At 47.1% G+C, this 27,149-nt stretch overlaps 1 protein-coding gene across 1 annotated transcript in view; it reads left to right on the plus strand.

Moving 5' to 3' along the window:
• The window catches only part of LOC144606017 (clathrin heavy chain 1-like), a 91,471-nt gene that overhangs the window by 20,860 nt on the left and 43,462 nt on the right, over positions 1-27,149 (plus strand). The window contains exons 3-14 of the mRNA XM_078421769.1: positions 1,108-1,376; positions 4,998-5,159; positions 5,924-6,037; positions 8,114-8,287; positions 9,685-9,882; positions 11,877-12,077; positions 13,454-13,606; positions 15,767-15,889; positions 17,466-17,603; positions 21,245-21,409; positions 23,090-23,270; positions 26,642-26,805. Of these exons, the coding sequence (XP_078277895.1) occupies positions 1,108-1,376; positions 4,998-5,159; positions 5,924-6,037; positions 8,114-8,287; positions 9,685-9,882; positions 11,877-12,077; positions 13,454-13,606; positions 15,767-15,889; positions 17,466-17,603; positions 21,245-21,409; positions 23,090-23,270; positions 26,642-26,805 (2,042 nt within the window). The remainder of the gene's footprint in view (positions 1-1,107; positions 1,377-4,997; positions 5,160-5,923; positions 6,038-8,113; positions 8,288-9,684; positions 9,883-11,876; positions 12,078-13,453; positions 13,607-15,766; positions 15,890-17,465; positions 17,604-21,244; positions 21,410-23,089; positions 23,271-26,641; positions 26,806-27,149) is intronic.

A 27,149-nucleotide genomic window follows, 5' to 3' on the forward strand; every position in this document is an offset into this window, starting at 1 on the left:
AGCACTGTGCATCTATTTAGAGTGTGAAGATCTGCTTTCTAAAATAGCACCAAGCCTCCCCTATATTGTATTGACTGCTTTCGTACCACAATGTCCTTAGTTGGCTGCAGCCAAGATTAGAACATCTTTAAGAAATAATTGCATAATCATTTTTTTCGAGGCTTGAAAACACTCGGGTGCTTTTGAGTTACCAACCAGGTGATGACGTTTAAGTACTGACGAAGCAGTAAGTTTTCGAACTGCAGACCTGTTAGCAAAAGTAATTTAGAAAAAGTGGAGTTTTTCTTTTTCTTGGAAGAGTGAAAGACTCCAATCTCTACGTTGTGTAGAAACGGCCCACAACATCAACCAGTAGTTTAGTTTATAGTCATGTGTACCGAGGTACAGTGAAAAGCTTTTGTTGCCTGCTAACTAGCTTGTGAGGTCATACTTTCTGAAGGCACAATTTACAAAGGAGTTGTTTGAAGGCGGTTTGGAAATGGGAAATCAGAAAAATTGTTAGCTTCAACCCGACTGCAGCCATCTCAGTAAGGAATTTTATGTTGGAATCCTCTTGCATTCAAATTGTTGACATTTTTGTCTGGAGTCTAAACCAGAGAAACTGGATTTAAAGTGAACCTTGCTATTGCTAGTTCACCACTGTTGAGATCTCCCAATTACTCAACCTTTCTGATTCAAAATACAGATCTTTGGTCACTTTGTAGATGTATTTAACATCTAACGAAGGATAATAGTCGGCTTTGTTAGATCTGAGAGAGACACAAAAAGCTGAAGTAATCCTAGTCCTAGACACCCTCTGCTCCTTGATCTTAATTTCCTGTCTTCAGTCTTTCTGAAGATAGACACAAAATGCTGGAGTAACTCAGCGGGTCAGGCAACATCTGTGGAGAAAAGGAATAGGTGATGTTTTGGATAGAGGCCCTTCTTCAGACTGAGATATGAAAAGCATTGAAGTTCAGAGAGACGATGCTCGTTTAGTTTGTGCTAATATCAGATTGGACCGCTATTCTCTCTCCCCTCGCTGCCAACAGCTGTAGTATTCGGGTCATTAAAATCGTTGCAGTGAGGGGAATAAGTGCATTAACTTTATCTGTTTGCAAACAATAGCTGGAAAAACACTTCAGATATTTAACATTGAGATGAAAAGCAAAGTGAAGGCTCACACTATGGCTGAAGAGGTGACGTTCTGGAAGTGGATCTCCTTGAATACAGTGGCCCTGGTTACCGAGACTGCGGTCTTCCACTGGAGCATGGAAGGTGACTCTCACCCACAGAAGATGTTTGACAGACACGCGAGCCTGGCAGGCTGCCAGGTCATTAACTACCGCACAGACCTTCAGCAGAAGTGGCTGCTGCTAATTGGAATCTCAGCGCAGGTAAGTTATTGGAACTGGTGTTTTCCTCCGAAACGTTATTCCCTTATCACGTATCTGTACGCTGCAAACGGCTCAATTAGACAATAGACAATAGACAATAGGTGCAGGAGTAGGCCATTCAGCCCTTCGAGCCAGCACCGCCATTCAATGCGATCATGGCTGATCACTCTCAATCAGCACCCCGTTCCTGCCTTCTCCCCATACCCCCCTCACTCCGCTATCCTTAAGAGCCCTATCCAGCTCTCTCTTGAAAGCATCCAACGAACTGGCCTCCACTGCCTTCTGAGGCAGAGAATTCCACACCTTCACCACTCATTGTAATCATGCATTGTCTTTCTGCTGACTGGATAGCATGCAACATAAAGCTTTTCACTGTACCTCGGTACACGTGACAATAAACCAAACTGAACTGAACTCCTTTGCTCTTTTGAATTGTTCTGGGGCAAACCCCCCCCCCCCAAGTGTTCTTAATGTAGAACTTTTAGTTTAGTTTAGAGATACAGCGCAGAAGCAGGCCCTTCGGCCCACCGAGTCTGCGCTGACCAACTAACTCCATCCCACACACTAACTCCATCCCACACACTAACTCCATCCTACACATACTGGGGATAATTTACAATTATACCAAGTCAATTAACCTACAAACCCGCACGTCTTTGGAGTGTGGGAGGAAACTGGAGCACCCGGAGAAAACCCACGCAGTTCACGGGGAGAACGTACAGACAGTACCCGTGGTCAGGATGGAACCTGGGTCTCCTGCGCTGTAAGGTAGTACTCTACCACTGTGCCACCCATTGGAGATTAGAAATGCCATTTTCTGTATATTAGAAATCCTGCTTGGTACACAAGGTACTGGCCCTGTTTCAAAGTGCTCTGCTGTTATGCCCAATACATCAATCTCAGTCACGACAACAGTTTATCTATTCATTCTTTATGACCTTGGTGTGACCAAATTAGCTTTGCTTTCTCAACGCAATAGTGAGTACTTTCCAAAGTACTTGGAAACGCGAACCGCAGATGCTTTTTTAACAAAAAAAAAAAAAGACGCACCGCTGGAGTAACTCAGTGGGTCAGGTAGCATCTCTGGAGAACATGGATAGGCGACGCTTCGGGTTGGGACCCTTCTTCACAATCGCCCCTCTCCATGTGTTGGAAAGAACCGCAAATGCTGGTTTAAATCGAAGGTAGACACAAAATGCTGGAGTAACTCAGCGGAACAGGCAGCATATCTGGAGAGAAAGTATGGGTGACGTTTCTGGTCGAGACACGTCTGAAGAAGGGTCTAGACCCGAAACTTCACCCATTCCTTCTCTCCAGAGATGCTGCCTGTCTCGCTGAGTCACTCCAGCATTCTGTGTCTACCTTCACCTCAATCCATGTTCTCCAGAGATGCTGCCTGACCTGCTGAGGTACGCCAGCACTTTGTGTCCATTCCCTCCCACCCCCCCCCCCCCCCCCCCCCCCCCCACCCCAAAGTACTTAAATAGCTGAAGTAATAAAGGTTCTATGTAAATGCAAGTGTCTGGTGTGGCTTTTCCCTGTGTCACATCTAATGCTTCGTGGTCATGTTGCACATGCGAAATCTCCCGAAGTCCCCACTATGTCTTGTACAGTACTTCACAAAAGCTGTCACTTTTTCCAAAGCTCTCGTTAATGCTGAGGAGCATCTTGGCACTAATGAGAGCAGTTTTCGACTTGTTGGAAAACCTGAGGGCATGGTGTTGTTACACGGTGGACCGAAAGGGCGGTTTCCACGCAGTACCTCCAAGCACCAGCTCTGAGGTGGATTAGTAGCAATGCATTGTGGCCATGTCTGTACAACTTGATCTTGCCCCTTCTCACTTTAAGTCTTTAGAAACAGTTTTCTCCAGCGCATTGCTAACCGAGCGAGACCTGTTGTGAATTGGTCTCCCGGCGGGTTTCCCAACATCAACACTGAAGAGGAGGAAGGTACTTAAATCGCCAGCCGGCGGCTCCAGCCATGCATTGCATTGATGTAAGGTTGCACCCTCTGCCAAGCTGAGCCTTGCTATCTTCAACTAGCGCCTACATTGATGGAGGACTGGCACATGTGCTTGGGGTCTAGTCAAGAAGAAAGTGATTCTCTTATAAAGCCCATAGTTTCCTTTTTATAGATGCTTTAGACTTTAGAAACTGGCCCTTGAGTCCACGCCGACCAGCGATCACCCCCTCCCAGCACTATCACACGGTCACAACCTATAGGAGTAGAATTAGGCCATTCGGCCCATCGAGTCTACACCACCATTGAATCATGGCTGATCTCTGCCTCCTAAACCCATTTTCCTGTCTTAGATTTAGATTTAGAGATACAGCTCAGAAACAGGCCCTTCGGCCCACCGAGTCCGCGCCGCCCAGCGATCCCCGCACATTAACACTATCCTACACACACTAGGGACAATTTTTACATTTACCCAGTCAATTAACCTACATACCTGTACGTCTTTGGAGTGTGGGAGGAAACCGAAGATCTCGGAGAAAACCCACGCAGGTCACGGGGAGAACGTACAAACTCCGTACAGACGGCGCCCGTAGTCAGGATCGAACCTGAGTCTCCGGCGCTGCATTCGCTGTAAGGCAGCAACTCTACCGCTGCGCCACCGTGCCGTCTTCTCCCCATAACCCTTGGCACCCGTTCTAGAATCAAGAATTTGTCCATCTCTACCTTAAAAATATCCACTGACTTGGCCTCCACAGCCCTCTGCGAGAATGTTCCACAGATTAACTACCCTTTGACTAAAGAAGTTCCTCCTCCTTTCTAAAAGAGTGTCCTTTAATTCTGAGGCTATGACCTCTAGTCCTATCCCACCAGTTGAAACATCCTTTCCACATCCATTCTATCTATGCCTTTCATTATTCTGTCCGTTTCAATGAGCTTCCCCCCCCCCTCAACCGTCTAAACTCCAGCGAGTGCAGGCCCAGTGCTGACAAACGCTCATCCTATGCTAAGCCACTCATTCCTGGAATCCTACACACTAGGGACAATTTACAGAAGCCAATTAACCTCGTGGTGGAAACCCAAGCGCCCAGAGGAAACCCACGAGGTCACAGGGAGAAGGTACAAACTCCGTGCAGACAGCGCCCATAGTCAGGATCGACCCACGTCTCTGCCGCTGTGCAGCAGCAACTCTACCGCTGCGCCACTGTGATGCTTGAATGACTGAAGTGTTCAGTGCGGCAGCTAGAGGACCAGGGATAACTTTTGTAAATTGGAATCTCCCCTGCCAGCTCAACAGCATTCATTCTGAAGATAGACACAAAAAGCTGGAGTAACTCAGCAGGTCAGACAGCATCTCTGGAGAGAAGGAATAGGTGACGTTTCGTGTCGAGACCCTTCTGTTGTTTTACAGTTGTCTAACAACGCAAGATGGAACGTGATGCAAAATGCCTATTTAATATCCAAACTCCAGAGCTGCTAAAGATTTTGTTTCGTGCTGGCTGTGGTTTGATAACAAGGGTCCACACTAGTTTCATCTAACGTAGGGGAAATTGCAATATCTTCTCTCATGCCCCTGCTAGTCAGCTGTAAGTTGTGATAGTGTCATTATTTTCCACGCCGATGTACATGAGGAGGTTCCTTTCGATCTTCTTTTCCTCATTTAGCAAAACCGAGTGGTTGGTGCAATGCAGCTGTATTCTGTGGACCGGAAGGTATCGCAGCCGATTGAAGGCCACGCTGCTGCTTTTGCAGACTTCAAAATGGAAGAGAATCCTTTGCCATCAACCCTCTTTTGCTTTGCGGTTCGCAGTCAAGCTGGGGGCAAGGTAAGCTCCAGCGTCAGCGTATATTAATCTGTACCTTGCATTTGTCTTGTCCCATTCTAAATGCACCATGGAAAGCATCCTGTCAGGTTGCTCCACAGCTTAGTTTGGGAGCAGCTCGGCCCAAAGCCGCAAGAAATTGCAGCTAGTGGTGGTCATAGCCCGCCCGGTCCGTCACACAGACCCGTCTCCCTGCCATTGACTCCATCCACACTGCCTCGGAAAAGCAGCCAACACAATCAAGGACGTGTCCCACCCCGGTCATTCCTCTTCTCCCCGCTCCCGTCCAGCAGAAGGTACAGGAGCTTGAAAGCGCGCACCACCAGACTCAGGAACAGCTTCTTCCCCTCTGTTGTCAGGCTTCTGAACGGCCCTTCCATAATCTAGGGTGCTGCTCGATTCACCTCTACCCCATTGAGGAGATTGGACTTTGTGGAACTGATGTGCTACAACGCTGAGAACTATATTCTGCACTCTGTGTCTTCTCCTTCTCTATGCATTGTACTTGAATCTGAACACATTGCATCCATGTATGGTCTATCTGATTTGTGTGAATAGCAGGCAGAATGAAACTGTTCACTGTACCACGGTGAAGACATGTGAAGACAATGAACCTAAACCGTTAGATTATTGATTGCGGGTTTGCGGGTTGCGGGTTTGATCCATCTGCATCCTACTTTCAAACCCAGCGGTGGCGATGCAGCTGAATTTTGCGGCTAAATTTAATACGCTGGCTTCTTCAAACAAACCTGTAAAATCTCTTGCAGCTGCACATAATAGAAGTGGGTCAGCCACCTGCTGGAAATCAGCCCTTCACGAAGAGAGCGGTGGACGTGTTCTTTCCTCCTGAGGCCCAGACTGACTTTCCAGTGGCAATGCAGGTAAGCACCCGGCTTTGCAGTTGAAACCTTCTGCCGTTTGTGTGTAAAGTGAGTAAAGCCACCCCATCACTTCTACTTGAGCTGCATGCGACAGACAAACAGAAGCATTAACAACAGGGCAATTTACATGAAACACTAACTTTCTATTCGCAAACACTACCTGAACCATTCTGAAAATAAAGAACTGCAGGTGCGGGCTAATACACAAAAGGGGACACAGTGCTGGAGTAACTCAGCAGGACGGGCATTATCTCTGGAGAATATGGGTCGGTGATGTTTCAGATCGAGACCCTTCTTCAGGCTCTGTCTAGGTGATGTTTCGGGTTGAGACCCTTCAAACTCTGCCTGAAGAAGGGTTTTGACCCAAAATGTCACGTGCCCATGTTCTACAGAGATGCCTCCTGACCAGCTCAGGTACTCCAGCACTTTGTGTCTTTTTCTGAACCATTCGAGCACTTTTATTACATAAATAGCATATCGGGGCCATCTCTTTCTTCATATACCATAGCATTTGAAGATGAACGTGTTTGATACCATCTGTAAGATGAATTAATGCAGTTTGCCAACCAATCCATTATGTCGAAATGGTCAAGCATGAGCAAGATCAGCAATTATACGCTGCACAGACCGCCACGTTATCCCAGCAGTTTGCCCGAAGCATTGGCTTTGTCTCAATGCTCTCCACTGTCTGGTGTGTATAAAGTTGACTCCCCCTTATAAAGGAGTTGATGTAGATGTTAAGCTATTTTACCATTGTTCCTTCCCTCTCGCTCTCACCACAACTATCTAATTGTTCGGATCCACTCTCCAGTGGGTTTCCTGGCTTCAGGCACGCTCTTTGAAGTTCTGGGTGGCACAACTGTAATGTGCTTACTTGAATATCGTGGTGAAAGGATGATGGAACTAAACGTTCCTTGGATCAAGGCGTTTATATGTTGGTGTAGGAAGGAACTGCAGGTGCTGGTTTAAACCGAAGATCGACACAAAAAGCTGGGGTAACCCATCGGGACAAGGCAGCATCTCTGGAGAGAAAGAATGGGTGACATTTCGGGTCAAGACCTTTCTTCAGACTAGTCTTTCCAGTGATGTTTCAGATCACTAGTCTGATGAAGGTTCTTGACTCGAAATGTCACCCGTTCTCTCCGAAGATGCTGCCTGTCTGGCTGAGTTACTCCAGCTTTTCTTCGATGATATGTTGGTCTTGCCAGCAATGCCCACGTGCAACGAGAGTATTTTTTTGTGGGGGTGGAGAGAGAGATTCTATGACCTTTGCTTCATTGTACAGAATGCTATGTTTCCAATGTGACGCTTGCCTGTCATAAAATGAACCAGTCATCTATGTGCAAGAACATGGAATTGAAATCTTTGCCCTGGCCAAAAAGAGGTCATCTCACCTGGAACTCAAACACGTTGCACGCTCATGATTTTAAAATTTGGATCTTTCTCGGGTTAATTCTTACTATTGGAGAAACAGCAAGTGCTGGTTTACCAAAAAAAATTGCGGGAGTAACACGGCAGATTCAAAATACTGGAACGTGGATAGGTGACGTTTTGGGTGGGGACCCTTTAGTCTGAAGAGAGGTCCTGACCTGAAATAAGGGGTCGGCCATTTAGGACTGAGATGAGGAAAACCTTTTTAACCCAGAGAGTTGTGAATCTGTGGAATTCACAAAAGGCAGCGGAGGCCAATTCGCTGGATGTTTTCAAGAGAGAGTTAGATTTAGTTCTTAGTTAAAGGAATCAAGGGATATGGGGGGAAAGCCAACAGGGAACTGATTTTGCATGATCAGCCATGATCATATTGAATGGCGGTGCTGGTTCGAAGGGCTGAGTGGCCTACTCCTGCACCTATTTTCTATGTTTTCTATGAAATGTCACCTATCTGTTATCAGTCTGAAGAAGGATACCAGTCCAAAACGTCACCTATCCACGTTCATCAGAGATGCTGCCTGGCCCGTTGAATTACTCCAGCACTTTGTGCCATAATTCTTGCTATTGGTCTGCACTGTAAAATTATTAACTTGTGCATTTTGCTCGGCAACGGTGGATTTATTATTATTTTTTCTTATTTGGCAGATTGGAGCAAAATATGGCGTTATATATCTGATTACAAAATATGGGTATGTCCATCTGTATGACCTGGAGTCTGGAGTTTGCATCTACATGAACCGTATCAGTGCGGAGACCATTTTCGTGACTGCACCCCATGAACCAACCTCTGGAATTATTGGAGTCAATAAAAAAGGCCAGGTATTTAATTTGTTGATTTACTGGCTTTACCTTGCACTAAACATTATCCCCGTATCCTGTATCTGTACACTGTGGACGGCTCGATTGTAATCATGTATTGTCTTTCCGCTGACTGGATAGCAAGCACCCAAAGCTTGTCACTGTACCTCGGTACGCGTGACGATAAGCTAAACTGAATTGATTTTAAAACTTTTTTTGCCCGTCGAATTAAAAGCTGTTATTTTTATTTTGGAAAGTACTTTGTTGTTTCCCTGTTATCTGCAAGCGCAAGTATTGTCCTGACACCCACACCTTTGGTATGTATTCAAGAGAGAGCTAGATAGAGCTCTGAAGGATAGCGGAGTCAGGGGGTATGGGGAGAAGGCAGGAATGGGGTACTGATTGAGAATGATCAGCCATGATCACATTGAATGGCGGTGCTGACTCGAAGAGCCGAATGGCCTCCTCCTGCACCTATTGTCTATTGTAGCCAGATGAGCAAACTTCCAGAAATCCATTGAATTTTACACCGAGTTTTTTTTGTAGAGCTGTAGATATCTTTTCCAAAGCGAATTATTTCAGAGGTTAGATGATTAGCAGGAGATAGGGCAGCACTCTGGCACAGTTGATAGAAACATAGAAAATAGGTGCAGGTGGAGGCCATTTGGGTCTTCAAGCCAGCACCGCCATTCTTTGTGATCATGGCTGATCATCCACAATCAGTAACCCGTGCCTGCCTTCTCTCCATATCCCTTGATTTCACTAGCCCCGAGAGCTCTATCTAACTCTCTTTTAAATTCATCCAGTGAATTGGCCTCCACTGCCCTCTGTGGCAGAGAATTCCACAAATTCACAACTCTCTGGGTGAAAAAGTTTCTTCTCACCTCAGTTTTAAATGGCCTCCCCTTTATTCTTAGACTGTGTGGCCCCTGGTTCTGGACTCCCCAACATTGGGAACATTTTTCCTGCATCTAGCTTGTCTAGTCCTCATATGAGGAAAGATTGGGAAGACTAGATTGGACAGAGCTACTGCCTCACAGCGCCGGAGGCCAAGGTTTGATCCTGCCTTCTGGGTGCTCTAGTCCCCCCCCTCCCCCCCGCATCCCAAGGACCTGCGCATTTGTAGATTAATTGGCGTCTGCAAATTGCCCTCCGGTATACAGGGAGTGGATGAGAGTGTGGGTTAGTCGGTGTGAACTCTGGGCTTGTTTCCATGCTGTATCTTTAAACTAAATTCATGCGTTCCATGTTCAGTTTTCTCCAAGTGATTTAGAGGGTTATCCCCGACTGCTTTCTTGCCCTCTATATCCAAATCTTTTGCAGAGATTTATTCTGCAGCTATAAATACCGTTGGGTGTCAACTGTGTGTTGCGATCGTTATACTGGTTGTCTTGATTGTGCAATTTTTTTGCTTGCAGGTTCTTTCTGTCTGTGTAGAAGAAGAAAATATAGTGAATTACACCACTAATGTGCTCCAAAACCCTGACTTGGCGTTGCGCATGGCTGTCAGGAGCAACCTTGCTGGTGCAGAGGAGCTGTTTGCGAGGAAGTTTAACACCTTGTTTGCACAAGGGAACTTTGCTGAGGCAGCTAAAGTAGCTGCTTCTGCACCAAAGGTGTGTCCCATTTTTTGTTGGTCGCTTCCTAAAGCAGGCACGTGGTAGATGGACTTGTTCGTGAAACCTCTGATCCACAAGTATTAGATGACAGCAGTGTTCAAAGAATGCTATGACGATTTGTAATTTAGGTGTTGAATCCCACTTAGTGAATCTGTCCATTGTTAATCTTGGTGCTGTTCTGAACTTGACCGTTGGATTGAATGTTTGAAGGACCCAGCATGAGAAGAGGCCCTTCGGCCCACCAGGTCCATACAGACCATCGATCATGCATGCGTTCGCACCAGTTCCCCTCCCGACACAAGGCTATCCTAACGTTTAAGAAACAGTTAGACGGGTACATGGATAGGACAGGTTTGGAGGGATGTGGGCCGAACGCGGGCAGGCGGGACTAGTGTAGCTGGGACATGTTGGCCATTGTGGGCAAGTTGGGCTGAAGGGCCTGTGACTCTTTGACAAGGGGCAAATTGGAAGCCATTTAACCTACCAAGAGATACAGCATGGAAACTGACCCATCGGCCTACCGAATCCACACGGAGCATTGATCGCCCACTCACACAAGTTCTGTTACAAACCTTTCACATCCATTCCTTACACATAAGGGGGAAGTTTACAATCCGATTAACTGACACACCTGTACGTCTTTGGGATGTGAGAGGGAACTGAAGCACCCGGAGAAAACCCACGTGGTTACTGAGAACGTACTCAGAGTCAAGATCGAACTTGGCTTTGTAGAGCTGTGAGGCAGCAGCTCTACCAGCTGCACCACAGTCACGTATGCACAGCGTAACCTCGAAATATCTGCCAGACTTCATAGCTGGAATTCTCTCTCCAATTGTTTGACGGTCGTTCTTTTTCTATCAAGGAGGGAGGGGGACAATTTTCACCTGCCGTCTCTTTGGCTTTTTCCTGTACTTCCAGTGACTAAAACGTTTTAAAAGAAAGATGTCATGAAGCATTTGTCCAATCCTGTCCCCACTGGTAGATGATTGAAGATGGACAATTGCCTTCCCCTCTCCTTGCAACCAGAGGAATATTTAATCTGGAATTGACAATTAATTCATTTGCAAAGATGCCAACCCCCTTACGTAGTTTGTGACATTTAGTATTTCTTGCATATCCTGTTTGACTACATTGCTTTAATTCCTCCCTTTCCGACTTATCCCCATTCTCCTGCCTTCACTTCATAACCTTTTGAGTTAGAATAAAAGAATAGATTAGCAATACCATTTATTCAATTCTGTTGAGTTTGGAGCTATTAAATTCTGTGTAGAATTGCTAAACAATCTTAATCTAGCTTGTAAAAAACTTTGATATGGACTATATTAAAAATGGTGACTGATTGATGCTGCTATGCCCAAGTGGTGCAGTGGCACAGTGGTAGTTGCTGCCTCACAGCACCAGAGACCTAGGTTCAATCCTGGCTACAGGTGCTGTCGGTAAAGAGTTTGTACGTTCTTCCTCGTGACTGTGTGAATTTTCTCTGGGTGCTCCGGTTTCCTCACACACTCCAAAGATCTACAGGTTTGTTGGCTTCAGTAAGTTAGAAAATGATCCCAAGTGTGTGCAGGTTGGTGCACGTGGGCGATCGTTAGCCGACGAGGGCCCGGTGGGGCCAAAGGGCCTGTTTCCCTGCTGTATCTCTAAGTAAAGTTTAGTTTAGAGATACAGCGCGGAAACAGACCCTTCGGCCCGCCGAGTCGGTGCCGACCAGCGATCCCTGCACATTAACACTGTTCTACACACACTAGGAACAATTTACAATTTTTACCAAGCCAATTAACCTAGAAACCTGCACGTCTTTGGAGAGTGGGAGGAAACCAGAGCACCCGGGGGAAACCCACGCAGGTCAGGGGGAGAACGTGCAAACTCTGTACAGACAGCAGCGCCCGTAGTCAGGATCGATCCCGGGTCTCTGGCGCTGTGAGGCAGCAGCTCACCGCCGTGCCGCCCTAAACTCCAAACTCGCGTCTAAACTCCCATTCAATTGTCAGGGTATCCTGAGGACTCCAGACACCATCCGGAAATTCCAGACTGTCCCGGCTCAGCCAGGCCAAGCCTCTCCTCTCCTTCAGTATTTTGGAATCCTCCTCGATCAGGGGCAACTGAACAAGTACGAGTCGCTGGAGCTCTGCCGACCTGTCCTGCAACAAGGCCGCAAGCAGCTGCTGGAGAAATGGCTCAAGGAAGATAAGGTAATCAATTCCAACTGGGCCTCAAGCAAGCTAAGGAGATGGTAAACCAGGGAGATGGGGGTGGATTTCCGCAGGCGCAGTCAGGTCCCCCCGACACCGGTGAAGAATCCAGGGAATGGACGTCGGGAGGGTGGACTCTTATAAGTACCTGGGTGTCTACCTCAACAATAAATTGGACTGGGCCGAAAACATCAATGCGCTATACAAAAAGGGCCAGAGCAAACATTATCTGCTGAGGAGACTCGGGTCCTTTGGAGTGCAGGGGGCACTCCTAAGGACCTTCTACAACACGGTGGTTGCATCGGCCATTTTCTATGGAGTGGTCTGCTGGAGCAGCAGCATCTCAGCGGCAGAAGGGGAAGAGACTCGACAAGCTGGTCAGGAGGGCCAGCTCTGTCCTGGGTTGCCCCCTCGAATCAGTGCAGGCGGTGGGAGAAAGGAGGATGATGGCAAAGCTAACATCGCTGCTGGACAACGACACCCACCCCATGCAGGACACTGTCACTGCACTGAGTAGCTCCTTCAGTGACAGACTCTTTCACCCCAAGTGCGTGAAGGAGAGATATAGGAGGTCCTTCCTTCCCGCTGCTGTGAGACTGCACAACCAGCACTGCTCCCAGCAGACCAGTCAACAGTAACAGTTAAGGATACACAATAAACTGATGACAATTTATCCTTGTCTTTACTTTTATTTATAATGAATGATCTCTTGCTATCCACTTTGCTGCTGTAAATTTCCCTGGTGTGGGACAAATAAAGGAATATATTATTATTATTATTAAGGCAGGGCACTCGATTTTTCTTTATATGTAAGAAAAAAAAATGCAGTGGCCGGTTAAAATCGAAGGCAGACACAAAATGCTGGAGTAACTCAGTGGGTCGGGCAGCATCTCTGGAGAGAAGAAATGGGTGACGTCTCGGGTCGAGACACTTCAGACTGATGTCAGGGGAGGGGGCGAGGCTGGTACTATCGGAATGTTTAAGAAACATTTGGGCAGGTGCATGGATAGGACAGGTTTAGAGGGATTTGGGCCAAACGCAGGCAGGTGGGACTAGTTCCTCTGTCCCTCTCTTCCCCTCCCCCTTCCCAGTTCTCCCTCTATCTTCCTGTCTCCACCTATATCCTTCCTTTGTCCCGCCCCCCGTGACATCAGTCTGAAGAAGGGTCTCGACCCGAAACGTCACCCATTCCTTCTCCAGAGATGCTGCCCGACCCGCTGAGTTACTCCAGCATTTTGTGTCTACACTTGGTTTTTCTGCCGATTCTAAAAAAATCAACGTCGTAGTGACTGAAAATGTGCGCGGTGCCTTGTTCCTTTGTTTCTAAAAGCCGCTGATAGAGTTCTCAGCACTGTTCTACTTTATCCCTCCTGCAGCTGGAGTGTTCAGAGGAGCTGGGAGACTTGGTGAAGACGGCTGACGCTACGCTTGCTCTGAGTGTCTATCTGCGAGCCAGCGTGCCAAACAAGGTCATACAATGCTTTGCAGAGACCGGCCAATTTCAGAAAATTGTACTTTACGCAAAAAAGGTACTTTCCGGAACTTTCTTCCCTGGACTATTGCTTTGGTAATTTCCGCACATAGCACGATACGATAGAACTTTATTTATCCCAGGAGGGAAATTGATCTGCCAACAGTCATAAAAAAAAAGACAAAATACATGAAACATGAAATCAAAGTGATGAGTGGAAAGGCTTGGCAATGTACAAAGATTGATGGAGGGGGGAGGGAAGAGGCAAAGCTCTACTCCATTGTTCAGCACAGAAACGGGCCATTGATTCACTTACTCCATGCTGCCTCTTCTTGCCCAGAATCTCTGTCTCCCTCTCCCTTTCCCTCTCCCTTTCCCTCTCCCTTTCCCTCTCCCTTTCCCTCTCCCTTTCCCTCTCCCTTTCCCTCTCCCTACCCTCTCCCTCTCCCTCTCCCTCTCCCTTTCCCTCTCCCTCTCCCTCTCCCTCTCCCTCTCCCTCTCCCTCTCCCTCTCCCTCTCCCTTTCCCTCTCCCTCTCCCTTTCCCTCTCCCTTTCCCTCTCCCCCTCCCCCTCCCCCTACCCCTCTCCCTCCCCCTCTCCCTCTCTCCCTCCCCCTCCCTCCGTCCCCTGCCAGCCATGTCCTTCACTGGACCAGGAACGCGCTGGCCCTGAACTCCCACACACTCAGTGAAAAACCTCCCACTTGCCAGATGACCCTTTACCTGAAAACAGCCCTCCCAATCGACTTCTGAGATTTCCTGTCCAATTCCATCATCGAGTCATACAGCATGAAACCAGGCCCTTCAGCCCAACTTGTTCATGCCAACCAACATGCCCTATATAAGCCTTTCCTATCCATGTCTTGTCCAAATGTTCATAAGCTCACAAGTTCTAGGAGCAGAATAAGGCCATTTGGCCCATCGTCTACTCTGCCATTCAATAATGGCTGATCTATCTTTCCCTCTCAACCCTATTCTCCTGCCTTCTCCCCATAACCCCTGACACCCGTACTAATCAAAAAGCTGTCAAGCTCCACCTTAAAAATATCCATTGATTTGGCCTCCACAGTCGTCTGTGGCAATGAGTTCCACAGATTCACCATCCTCTGACTTAACAAATTCCTTCTCATTTCCTTTCTAAAAGAACGTCCTTTTATTCTGAGGCTGTGGCCTCTGTTCCTCGACTCTCCCACTGGTGGAAACATCCTCTCCACATTCACTCTACCCAGGCCTTTTTTTTAGTTGAGAAATAAAGGCCTGGATAGAGTGGATGTGGAGAGGATGTTTCCACTAGTGGGAGAGTCTGGGACGAGAGTTCACAGCCTCAGAATTAATGGACGTTCTTTTAGGGATGATGCGGAATTCCTTTAGTCAGAGGGTGGTGAAACTGGAATTCTTTGCCACAGAAGGCTGTGGAGGTCAAGTCAGTGGATATATTTAAGGCGGAAATAGATAGTTTCTTGATTAGTACGGGTGTCAGAGGTTATGGGGAGAAGGCAGGAGAATGGGGTTAGGAGGGAGAGATAGATCAGCCATGATTGAATGGCGGAGTAGACTTGATGGGCCGAATGGTCTAATTCTGCTCCTATCTCTTGTGATATAGCATGGAGACCGGCCATTTGGCCCACCAAATCCGTGCCGACCATCGATCACCCATCCACACCAGCTCTATGCCATCCCACCTTCTCCAGCCACTCCCCACACACTCAGGGCGACGCCTGGTAGCCCATTACCTGCAAACCTGCACACCCCGTGGATGTGCCACAACTATTTTAGAATGAATAGAAACTCAACTCACTTTATCTCCCTCGATTCAATTTCCACAATCTATTGTGAGATTTCGTGTAATACCCCGCAGAAGTCTGAAGACTGGTAAAAACACAAAAATGGTCCCGAAATCATTTGAATTTCATTGTGAGGAAATGTTTAAGTGGTGGAGTTATTTGCACATGAAACGGGTTTACATCAAATCATAACTTGTGCCAAAATGCTGGAGTAACTCAGCGGGACAGGCGGCATCTCGGCAGAGAAGGAATGGGTGACGTTTCGGATCGAGACCCTTCTTCAGACTCGACGCGAAACATCACCCCTTTCTTCTCTCCAGAGATGCTGCCTGACCCGCTGACTGACTGACTGCAGCTTTTTGTGTCTTGTCTTCGGTTTTAAACCAGCATCTGCACTTCCTTCCTACACATAACCTGTGCCAATCTATTTAACAGGTCGGCTACACTCCAGACTGGGTTTTCCTGCTGCGAAATGTGATGCGGGTGAGCCCAGACCAGGGGCTTCAGTTTGCACAGATGCTTGTCCAAGATGAGGAACCTTTAGCTAACATCAGTCAGGTCAGTCCAAGGTTCAGTGCTTAAATGGAAACGTCATCTGTTGGCGTGCCTTCTGAGATTATCTGAGCATGTGTATTATGAAGTCAAGTTCTTCTTCAAACTGAGAGTCAGGGGAAAAAGAAAGGAGAGATATAGGTGGTGATGTGGAGAGAGATGCAGAACAAATGAATGAAAGATTCAAGTTGTGGAATTCTCTGCCTCAGAAGGCAGTGGAGGACAATTCTCTGAATGCGTTCAAGAGAGAGCTAGATAGAGCTCTTAAGGATAGCGGAGTCAGGGGGTATGGGGAGAAGGCAGGAACGGGGTACTGATTGAGAATGACCAGCCATGATCACATTGAATGGCGGTGCTGGCTCAAAGGGCCGAATGGCCGCCTCCTGCACCTATTGTCTATTGGGTCACTAATCGCATGCTGTTGAGTTGTGATTCTTCTTGAGACTGAGAGTCAGGGGAAAGGAGAGATATAGGTGGTGATGTAGAGAGAGATGTAGAACAAATGAATGAAAGATGCAAAAAGTAACGATGATCAGTGAAAGGTGGAGCCCACGATGGTTAATTCCTTAATCATTGATACTTTTTTGCATATCTTTCATTCATTTGTTCTATATCTCTCTCTATTTTACTGTCTATATCTTTCGTTTCCCTTTCCCTGACTCTCGGTCTGAAGAATGTTCTCGACCTGAAACGTCACCCATTCCTTTTCTCCTGAGATGCTGCCTGTCCCGGCTGAGTCACTCCAGCTTTTTGTGCCTATCGCCGGTTTAAACCAGCGTCTGCAGTTCCTTCCTACACATTGACTTGTGATTATTGGGTCATGGGGAAGCGAGGGGGGAATGTGTAGGGATGGATGCATCGGCTGAGCCAGCTAACCCACAACCACTTCCCGGCACATTGGCAGCTTGTGGTTGCCTTAGTGACTTCTCTGCAGAGTTTAGATGCTTCTGTGAGCTTGACTTGAACCTGGAAGTCCCATTTGTGTTCCCTTTCATAGATTTCGGCTGACTCAGAAAGCCTTTGGTTCCTGACCAAACGCTTGCTCCGTTTGCAGTGAGCAAACTGCCGCCCCGAAACCCAGTTTGAGTTGAGTTTATTGTCGTGTGTATCGAGGTACTAATGCTCCTCGACTTGCGTTCCGATAAACCCATCGTAAATCGAAAATATCGTAAGTCGAAAACGCATATCAAAATCCAAAATTCGAAGTACGGTTTCTACTGAGTGTGGATCGCTTTGGCACCATCGTAAGTCGAAACATCGTAAAGTCAAAATATCGTAAGTCGAAGCATCATAAGCCGAGGAACATCTGTACAGTGAAATGCTTTTGTTGCGTGCTATCCAGTCAGAAATACAATATATGATTACAATCGAGCCATCCACAGTGTGCAGGTACATGATAAAGGGAATAACGTGAATCACGTTTAGTGCAAGATAAAGTCCGATCAAAGATAGTCCGAGGGTCTCCAATGATGTAGATCGAGATCCTCGGACTAGCACAAAAGGCAGAAGACTTGAAGCATTTGAATCTGTATGCTGAAGTGCAAACTGTTCTTAACGGTTGTTCTCTCTGGTCCCCTCTCAGATTGTGGATATCTTTATGGAGAACAACCTGATCCAGCAATGTACCTCCTTCCTTCTGGATGCTCTGAAGAATAACAGACCTTCAGAGGGTCACCTGCAGACACGCCTGCTTGAGATGAATCTGATCCACGCACCACAGGTGGGAGCGCCCGTGCACCAACTGAGCGCTTTGGTTGCGCCATTAACGTGTGGCTTAATTTGGTCCTCTTGCATACTTCTGCAGCGGTTTCATAAGTCTAAAGAGCAGATTTCGATAGAGAATGATAGCGGAGTCAGGGGGTATGGGGAGAGGGCAGGAACGAGGTACTGATTGTGAATGATCAGCCATGATCACAGAGAATGGCGGTGCTGGCTCGAAGGGTTGAATGCCCTACTCCTCCACCTATTGTCTATTGGCACCTGGAGAAAACCCACAGGGTCACAAGGAGAGTGTACAAACTCCGTACAGATAGCACCCGTAGTCAGGATGGAACCCGGGTCTCTGGCGCTGTAAGGCAGCAACTCTGCCGCTGCGCCACCGTGTCGTCCTTAATGGAGTAATGAAATATGAATGCTATGATCTCGGAGAAAGCCCACGTGGTCATGGGGAGGACGTACAAATCTGGTGCTGTGAGGCAGCAACTCTATCGCTGTGCCACCGTGCTGCCCAGTGGTGGGATTAGTGTGCAACGCCCAGCCTTTGAAAATTGTCTCCTCCATCATTTTATCATGACTGATCTATCTTTCCCTTCTCCTGCCTTCTCCCTGTAACCTTTGACACCCTTCCAAATCCAGTTAAATGGTCGATGGAAATACTTGAGTTATTTCTTTGGCACGGGAAAATAAACCTGTGACCTTCAGTACTTTACATTAGATAGGGTGGAACATTGATTTGCTAAGGTACCTTTGCTGACATTTTGTTTCTTGCGTTGCTGCATTTTTAATGCAGTTGTCATCTTTCCTACATAATAGCTTGGGGACATTGATTTAACACCATGTTGAAATATGGCAGATGGCAAGATGTGGACAGAGCTGATTCACTCATTCCCCTATTCCCTTGAGGTGGTAGCAAGTTGCTGCGTGGCACTCCTTTTTGGTGTTCTCAGGGTATTATTTCCAGAATTTATGAAGAAAACGTGTTTTCCAGATGCAGTTTGGTGTGCAGTTTGATTTGCAAGTGATTATCAATTAATGACAAGTTTATCCTTTATTGGCGCTACAACTGAAATTGTACCAAACATTAAACGTACCAAATGTTTGTAGAAGCATTTGGTACATTAGTTGGTACCATCGGGCAGTACCGTGGCGCAGCGGGTAGAGCTGCTGCCTTATGGCGGCAAGAGACCCGGGTTCAACCCTGACTCCGGGCGCTGTCTACGGAGTTTGTACGTTCTCCCCATGACCTGCGTGGGTTTTCTCCGGATGCTCCAGTCTCCTCCCACACCTCAAAGACTTACAGGTTTGTCGGTTGATTGGCTTTGGTAAAATTATAAATTGTCCTTGGTGTGCGTTGGATAGTGTTGGCGTGCGGGGATCGCTGGTCGGTGCAGACTCTGTGGGCCGTAGGGCCTGTTTCCAGGCTGTGTCTCTAAACTAAATGTGGGATTTGAATGCTTAGTTCTCAGTGCCACCATTGGGCCACAGTGAATGATGTGGGTCGAGTCATAAAATCATGCAAGTTCATGTGATAGGAGCAGAATTAGGCCATTCGGCCCATTGAGTCTACTCCGCCATTCGATCATGGCTGATCTATTTGTCCCTTTCAACATTCTCCTACCTTCTCCCTGTAACCATTGACATTATTACTACTCAAGAACCTGTCAATCTCCGCTTTAAAAATACCCAATGACTTGGCCTCCACCACCGTCTATGGCAATGAATTCCACAGATTCACCGCCCTCTGACTAAAGTACATTCTCCTCATCTCCTTTCTAAAGGTACGTCCTTATATTCCGAGGCTGTGCCCTCTGGTCCTAGACTCTCCATCTAGTGGAAACATCCTCTATTATCTGAATGGTGTCAAGTTAGGAAAAGGGGACGTACAACGAGATCTGGGTGTCCTAGTGCATCAGTCACTGAAAGGAAGCATGCAGGTACAGCAGGCAGTGAAGAAAGCCAATGGAATGTTGGCCTTCATAACAAGAGGAGTTGAGTATAGGAGCAAAGAGGTCCTTCTGCAGTTGTACAGGGCCCTAGTGAGACCGCACCTGGAGTACTGTGTGCAGTTTTGGTCTCCAAATTTGAGGACGGATATTCTTGCTATTGAGGGCGTGCAGCGTAGGTTTACTAGGTTAATTCCCGGAATGGCGGGACTATCATATGTTGAAAGACTGGAGCGACTAGGCTTGTATACACTGGAATTTAGAAGGATGAGAGGAGATCTTATCAAAACGTATAAGATTAGCAAATTTGCAAATTTGCAGATGATACTAAGCTGGGGGGTAGTGTGAATTGTGAGGAAGATGCAATAAGGCTGCAGGGTGACTTGGACAGGTTGTGTGAGTGGGCGGATACATGGCAGATGCAGTTTAATGTAGATAACTGTGAGGTTATTCACTTTGGAATTAAGAATAGAAAGGCAGATTATTATCTGAATGGTGTCAAGTTAGGAGGAGGGGGAGTTCAACGAGATCTGGGTGTCCTAGTGCATCAGTCAATGAAAGGAAGCATGCAGGTACAGCAGGCAGTGAAGAAAGCCAATGGAATGTTGGCCTTCGTAACAAGAGGAGTTGAGTATAGGAGCAAAGAGGTCCTTCTACAGTTGTACCGGGCCCTGGTGAGACCGCACCTGGAGTACTGTGTGCAGTTTTGGTCTCCAAATTTGAGGAAGGATATTCTTGCTATGGAGGGCGTGCAGCGTAGGTTCACTAGGTTAATTCCCGGAATGGCGGGACTGTCGTATGTTGAAAGGCTGGAGCGATTGGGCTTGTATACACTGGAATTTAGAAGGATGAGGGGGGATCTTATTGAAACATATAAGATAATTAGGGGATTGGACACATTAGAGGCAGGAAACATGTTCCCAATGTTGGGGGAGTCCAGAACAAGGGGCCACAGTTTAAGAATAAGGGGTAGGCCATTTAGAACGGAGATGAGGAAGAACCTTTTCAGTCAGAGAGTGGTGAAGGTGTGGAATTCTCTGCCTCAGAAGGCAGTGGAGGCCAGTTCGTTGGATGCTTTCAAGAGAGAGCTGGATAGAGCTCTTAAGGATAGCGGAGTGAGGGGGTATGGGGAGAAGGCAGGAACGGGGTACTGATTGAGAGTGATCAGCCATGATCGAATTGAATGGCGGTGCTGGCTCGAAGGGCTGAATGGCCTACTCCTGCACCTATTGTCTATTGTCTATTATTAAGGGGTTGGACACGTTAAAGGCAGGAAACATGTTCCCAATGTTGGGGGAGTCCAGAACAAGGGGCCACAGTTTAAGAATAAGGGGTAGGCCATTTAGAACTGAGATGAGGAAAAACTTTTTCAGTCAGAGAGTTGTGAATCTGTGGAATTCTCTGCCTCAGAAGGCAGTGGAGGCCAATTCTCTGAATGCATTCAAGAGAGAGTTAGATAGAGCTCTTAAGGATAGCGGAGTCAGGGGGTATGGGGAGAAGGCAGGAACGGGGTACTGATTGAGAATGATCAGCCATGATCACATTGAATGGCGGTGCTGGTTCGAAGTGCCGAATGGCCTCCTCCTGGACCTATTGTCTATTGTCCACACCCACTCTATCCAGGCCTTTCATTATTCGCGTGATAGGATTAGCCTGCAAATGTTTTAAATGATTTAACAAATGGAGTTTGTTTTTGCAGGTTGCTGACGCAATCCTCGGCAATCAAATGTTCACTCACTACGATCGTGCCCATATTGCCCAGCTGTGTGAAAAGGCAGGCTTGTTGCAGAGAGCCTTGGAGCATTACACAGATCTGTACGACATTAAACGGGCTGTGGTGCACACTCACCTTCTCAACCCTGAGGTAAGATGTTAAAAGTGCGCGATGCATTTGAATTTGAAGCGTTCAATTCCCAGGATGAGACGTTGACGCGGCTCCGTCCATTACATCTTGGTAGCAAGCTGCCAAGGCCTTGTTCAGGGCAGCGCAGTGGTGCAGCGGGTGGAGCTGCTGCCTCGCAGTACCCGAGACCCGGCTTCGATCCTGACCTTGGGTGCTGTCTGTGCAGAGTTTTGCAAGTCCTCCCTGTTACCGCGTGGGCTCACTCCGGGTGCTCCGGTTTTCTGCCACATCCCAAAGACGTGTGAGTTTGTAGGTTAACTGACCCTCTGTAAAATGCCCCTGGTGTGTCGGGAGTGGCTGGGGAAGTGGGATACTGTAGAACGGTACGGTGGCGCAGCGGTGGAGTTGCTGCGAATGCAGCGCCGGAGACTCGGGTTCAATCCTGACTACGGGCGCCGTCTGTACGGAGTTTGTATGTTCTCCCCGTGACCTGCGATGTATTTGGTTTCCTCCCACACTCCAAAGACGTACAGGTATGTAGGTTAATTAACTGGGTAAAATGTCAAAAAATCATCCCTAGTGTGTGTAGGATAGTGTTAATGTGCGGGGATCGCTGGGCGGCGCGGACTCGGCGGACCGAAGGGCCTGTTTCCGCGCTGTATCTCTAGATCTAAACCTAAAGAACTGGCGTGAAGGGGTGATCGATGGTCGGCGGGACGAAGGGCCTGTTTCCAGGCTGTGTTACTAAATTAAACACGGAGTACAGGTGCTCCCAGGCTCGCGATGCTTTGACTTGCGATATTTCGACTCTGCGATGGTGCAAATGGCAGCGACCCGTGGCGAGCCGCACCTCACAACCGCCCACGTGATCAGGCGTGTTAAATGCAGTTTGACTTACAATGTTTTCAGTTTGCGATGGGAGCCCATCGTAAGATGAGGGCCACCTGTACTAATACACTAACTGAGGGAGGAGGATGGTAACGTTATCCAGTTTTATCTGGGTGCTCCGGTTTCCCTTCTCATTCCAAAGAATTGAATGGTTTGCAGGTTAATTAACTTCTATAAATTGTCCCTAGTGTGTAGGATAGAATTAGTGAATGGGTGATCGCTGAGTGGCACGAACTCGATGGGCCGAAGGGGCTGTTTCCACTCTATATCTCTAAACTATACTAAAACGTTTTAGGATACATGTACTGGATAGCCTTGTGGTGTTAAATTTCAATACTATTGGTTTTAGTGATTTAGTGAATCCACGTTGTCAATAGACAATAGGTGCAGGAGGAGGCCATTCGGCCCTTCGAGCCAGCGCCGCCATTCAATGTGATCATGGCTGATCATTCTCAATCAGTGCCCCGTTCCTGCCTTCTCCCCATACCCCCTGACTCCGCTATCCTTAAGAGCTCTATCTAGCTCTCTCTTGAATGCATTCAGAGAATTGGCCTCCACTGTCTTCTGAGGCAGGGAATTCCACAGATTCACAACCCTCTGACTGAAAAAGTTTTTCCTCATCTCCATTCTAAATGGCCTACCCCTTATTCTTAAACTGTGGCCCCTGGTTCTGGACTCCCCCAACATTGGGAACATGTTTCCTGCCTCTAACGTGTCCAACCCCTTAATAATCTTATACGTTTCGATAAGATCTCCTCTCATCCTTCTAAATTCCAGTGTATACAAGCTCAATGTTTCTTTTCTGACTTCCAGTGGCTTGTGAACTTCTTTGGTGCACTGTCGGTGGAAGATTCGCTCGAGTGCTTGCGTGCCATGTTGTCAGCGAACATTCGGCAGAACCTGCAGCTCTGTGTGCAAGTAGCGTCTAAATACCACGAGCAGCTCGGTACACAGTCCCTGGTGGAGCTTTTTGAATCCTTCAAAAGCTACGAAGGTAAGAGGCGGTTCGAAAACCGGGGGGGATTTAAAGTTTACGTAATGTGATAACACATATTTTTTAATAAAGAGATACTGTGCGGAAACAGGCCCTTTGGCCCACCAAGTTCCTGCCGACCAGCAATAATAACCCCAAACACTAGCACTATCCGACACACTAGGGGCAATTTATAATTTTTCTTACCAAAGCCACCTAACCTACAAACCTGTACGTCTTTGGATTGTGTGTTGAAATCCACATGGTCGCGGGGAGAACGTGCAAACTCCACACAGACAGCACCCATAGTCATGATCGAACCTGGGTCACTGGAGCAGTAAGGCAGCAACTCTACCGCTGTGTGTTTGTGCTGCTCTTGTTAATAAGTTCATAAATTCCAGGAGCAGAATTGGTGCCATTCTGCCCATCAATACACAATAGGTGTAGGAGTAGGCCATTCGGCCCTTCGAGCCATCAAGTCTACTCTGCCATTTGAATCATGGCTGATCTGTCTTTCAACCCCATTCCCCTGCCTTCGCCCCATGACCCCCTAACACCCGTAGTAATCAGAGCTTTAGTTTTGATCTTTGTCCTTTTTATGACATTGGAAGACTGTTTCTACTGTGTGAACTGGAGTTTTTCAATCCCATATCTTTGGCAAGTGTTCAACTGCTCAAGGTCAGTGCTTGAGAAACCGACCTTTGTTACCTCTTTGAAGGCTGACATGCACTTTTCAGCAGCTCATAGTTCTGAAACTTAAATCTTCTTAAAAAGGCGAATTTGTTGAGTGATCAGCAGTCCTGTTTCTTTCCACAACTAGCTCACTTTCCACATATTTGGTTTGTTCCAAGTTGACTTTGAGGGCAACTGGAGGCCAAGAATGACAGTGCCTATAAAAGCCATCCTTTTAAAGAAAGTAACTCAATGGATAGTCAATCCCTTTTGTCAGTTGCCAATTTATAATCCTAGAGTTTTAAATTAGTTGCTGCATGGAGAGTTAAGTTTTAATTAAAATGTTAGGGTAAAACAACTAATAAAGCTGCCTACTTGACTCAATAGACATTATGTGCAGGAGTAGGCCATTCGGCCCTTCGAGCCAGCACCGCCATTCAATGTGATCATGGCTGATCATTCTCAATCAGTACCCCGTTCCTGCCTTCTCCCCATACCCCCTGACTCCGCTATCCTTAAGAGCTCTATCTAGCTCTCTCTTGAATGCATTCAGAGAATTGGCCTCCACTGCCTTCTGAGGCAGTGAATTCCACAGATTTACTTTCCCCTGACTGAAAATGTTTTTCCTCATCTCCGTTCTAAATGGCCTACCCCTTATTCTTAAACTGTGACGCCTGGTTCTGGACTCCCCCAACATTGGGTACATGTTTCCTGCCTCTAACGTGTCCAACGACTCCAGTAATCCAGATTCAATTCGGACGTGCACGGTTTAGTTTAGTTTAATTTACAGATACAGAGCGGAAACAGATCCTTCGGCCCACCAAGTCCGCACCGACCAGTGATCCCCACATACTGTAAGCGCATACTACATACATATCACATACATACCACATACTATGGCTGTGCCACTGTGCTGCCCTCTTGTGGTGGGGGTGGAGTTCAGTTCCCTGTGACTGTGTGGGGTTTCTGTTTCCCCTCTTCCCACAAATGCTGGTTAATTGGCTGCTAAATGGCCCCCTTGAGTGTAGGTGAGTGGTGGGGTCTGGGGTTTGATGAAATGTGGAGAGAATAAAATGGGGCGAGTATAAATGGACGCTTGGCCATTGTAGACCTGATGAGCAGAAAGGCTTGTTTCCCTCCTCTGAGTCCTGACTTGTGTCTAACTCGTGCACCTGCTCACTTTCAGGCTTGAGAATAATTGGTCCTTAGTAATGTAATTGTGGGCTTTGATCGAGAAATCCTGGTTCATTGGTTCATCCATTAGTTTTAGACAATAGACAATAGGTGCAGTAGGAGGCCATTCGGCCCTTCGAGCCAGCACCACCATTCAATGTGATCATGGCTGATCATTCTCAATCAGTACCCCGTTCCTGCCTTCTCCCCATACCCCTGACTCCGCTATCCTTAAGAGCTCTATCCAGCTCTCTTGAATGCATTCAGAGAATTGGCCTCCATTGCCTTCTGAGGCAGAGAATTCCACAGATTCACAACTCTCTGACTGAAAAAGTTTTTCCTCATCTCAGTTCTAAATGGCCCACCACTTATTCTTAAACTGTGGCCCCTTGTTCTGAACTCCCCCAACATTGGGAACATGTTTTCTGCCATTTGTAATTCACTAGACTTAAAGCGCAGCGATATTCTAAAATAGGCAACAGTTTCTCGCCTCCAGCCCTTCAACCCCCCCACCCCAACCTCCACCACCTTTTAACTTTCAGTCTGGAAAAGGGTCCCGACCTGAAATGTCACCCACCCTTTTTCTTCGGAGATGTATCCTGGCCCGCTGAGTTACTCTAGCAATTTGTGTCTGTCAGTGGCTTGTTGGTGTCAAGTTGCCCTCAGTGGCTGTCAAGTTCTTTGCTATGAACTGCAGCAACTAAGCTCCATCTAAAGGAACCATTATGGATTAATTTCTGTTCTTGATAACGAAGGAAGCAGGCTTGATTTTAATTCATTGAAGGTATGTAATCAGTCAACTGTTCAACTTTCTCATGACAGTCAAGATGAGCTTTCTACCATTATTCTGCATTTGTGATTGTTGGCTGAGGACTCGTTTATCTATCTGAACAGCACCTCATATTTCGCTCAGGCAGCTTACACCCCAGAAGTATGAATATTGACTTCTCTAACTTCAAGTAATCCTTGCTTTCCCTCTCGCCATCCCTCCCCCTTCCCAGTTCTCCGACCAGTCTTACTGTCTCCGACTATATTTTATCTCTGTTGTCACCTTCTCCCAGCTAATAATGATCCATTCTACATTTTCTTTGATCTCCATTCCCTTTGTCCGGTTTTCGCACCTTTAATTTCCTTATCTATGTATCTCCCTCTCCCCTGACATCAGTTTCGACCCGAAACGTCACGCATTCCTTCCCTCCAGAGATGCTGCCTGTCATAGAGTCATAGAGTGATACAGTGTGGAAACAGGCCCTTCGGCCCAACTTGCCCACACCGACCAACATGTTCCAGCTACACTCGCCCCACTTGCCTGCACTTGGTCCATATCTCTCCAAATCTGTCCTATGCATGTACTTGTCTAACTGTTTCTTAAATGTTGGGATAGTCCCAGCCTCAACCAACTCATCTGGCAGCTTGTTCCGTACACCAACCGTTGAGTGAAAAGGTTACCCCTCCGATTCCTATTAAAATATCAGTTATCCTGTCCCGCTGAGTTACTCTAGCATTTTGTGTCTATCCTCAATGTATGTGCTGTCTTCCCATTTTAGGATTGTTTTATTTCCTCGGATCCATTGTGAATTTCAGCCAAGAGCCTGATGTTCACTTCAAGTACATTCAAGCTGCCTGCAAGACCGGGCAGATTAAGGAAGTGGAACGCATATGTCGTGAGAGCAACTGTTATGATTCAGAACGTGTGAAAAACTTCCTCAAGGTATTTGCAACTTTGCTACTTCATCCACAGAGCAATGTTCTTTTTCAGATTTTAGACGATCGCGATTTTGCCTTTGGAAATAGTTACTGGTTCATGTCCAGTGATGGACACAGAGTGCTGGAGTAACTCAGCAGGTCAGGCAGCATCTGTGGAGAACATGGATAGGTGACGTTTCACAGAGTGGTGGAGTAACTCAGCGGGTCAGGCAGCATCTGTGGAGAACATGGATAGGTGACGTTTCACAGAGTGCTGGAGTAACTCAGCGGGTCAGGCAGCATCTGTGGAGAACATGGATAGGTGACGTTTCACAGAGGGCTGGAGTAACTCAGCGGGCCAGGCAGCAT

This window comes from Rhinoraja longicauda, chromosome 25, assembly GCF_053455715.1.
Source record: "Rhinoraja longicauda isolate Sanriku21f chromosome 25, sRhiLon1.1, whole genome shotgun sequence".
Classification (NCBI taxonomy): Eukaryota; Metazoa; Chordata; class Chondrichthyes; order Rajiformes; family Arhynchobatidae; genus Rhinoraja; species Rhinoraja longicauda.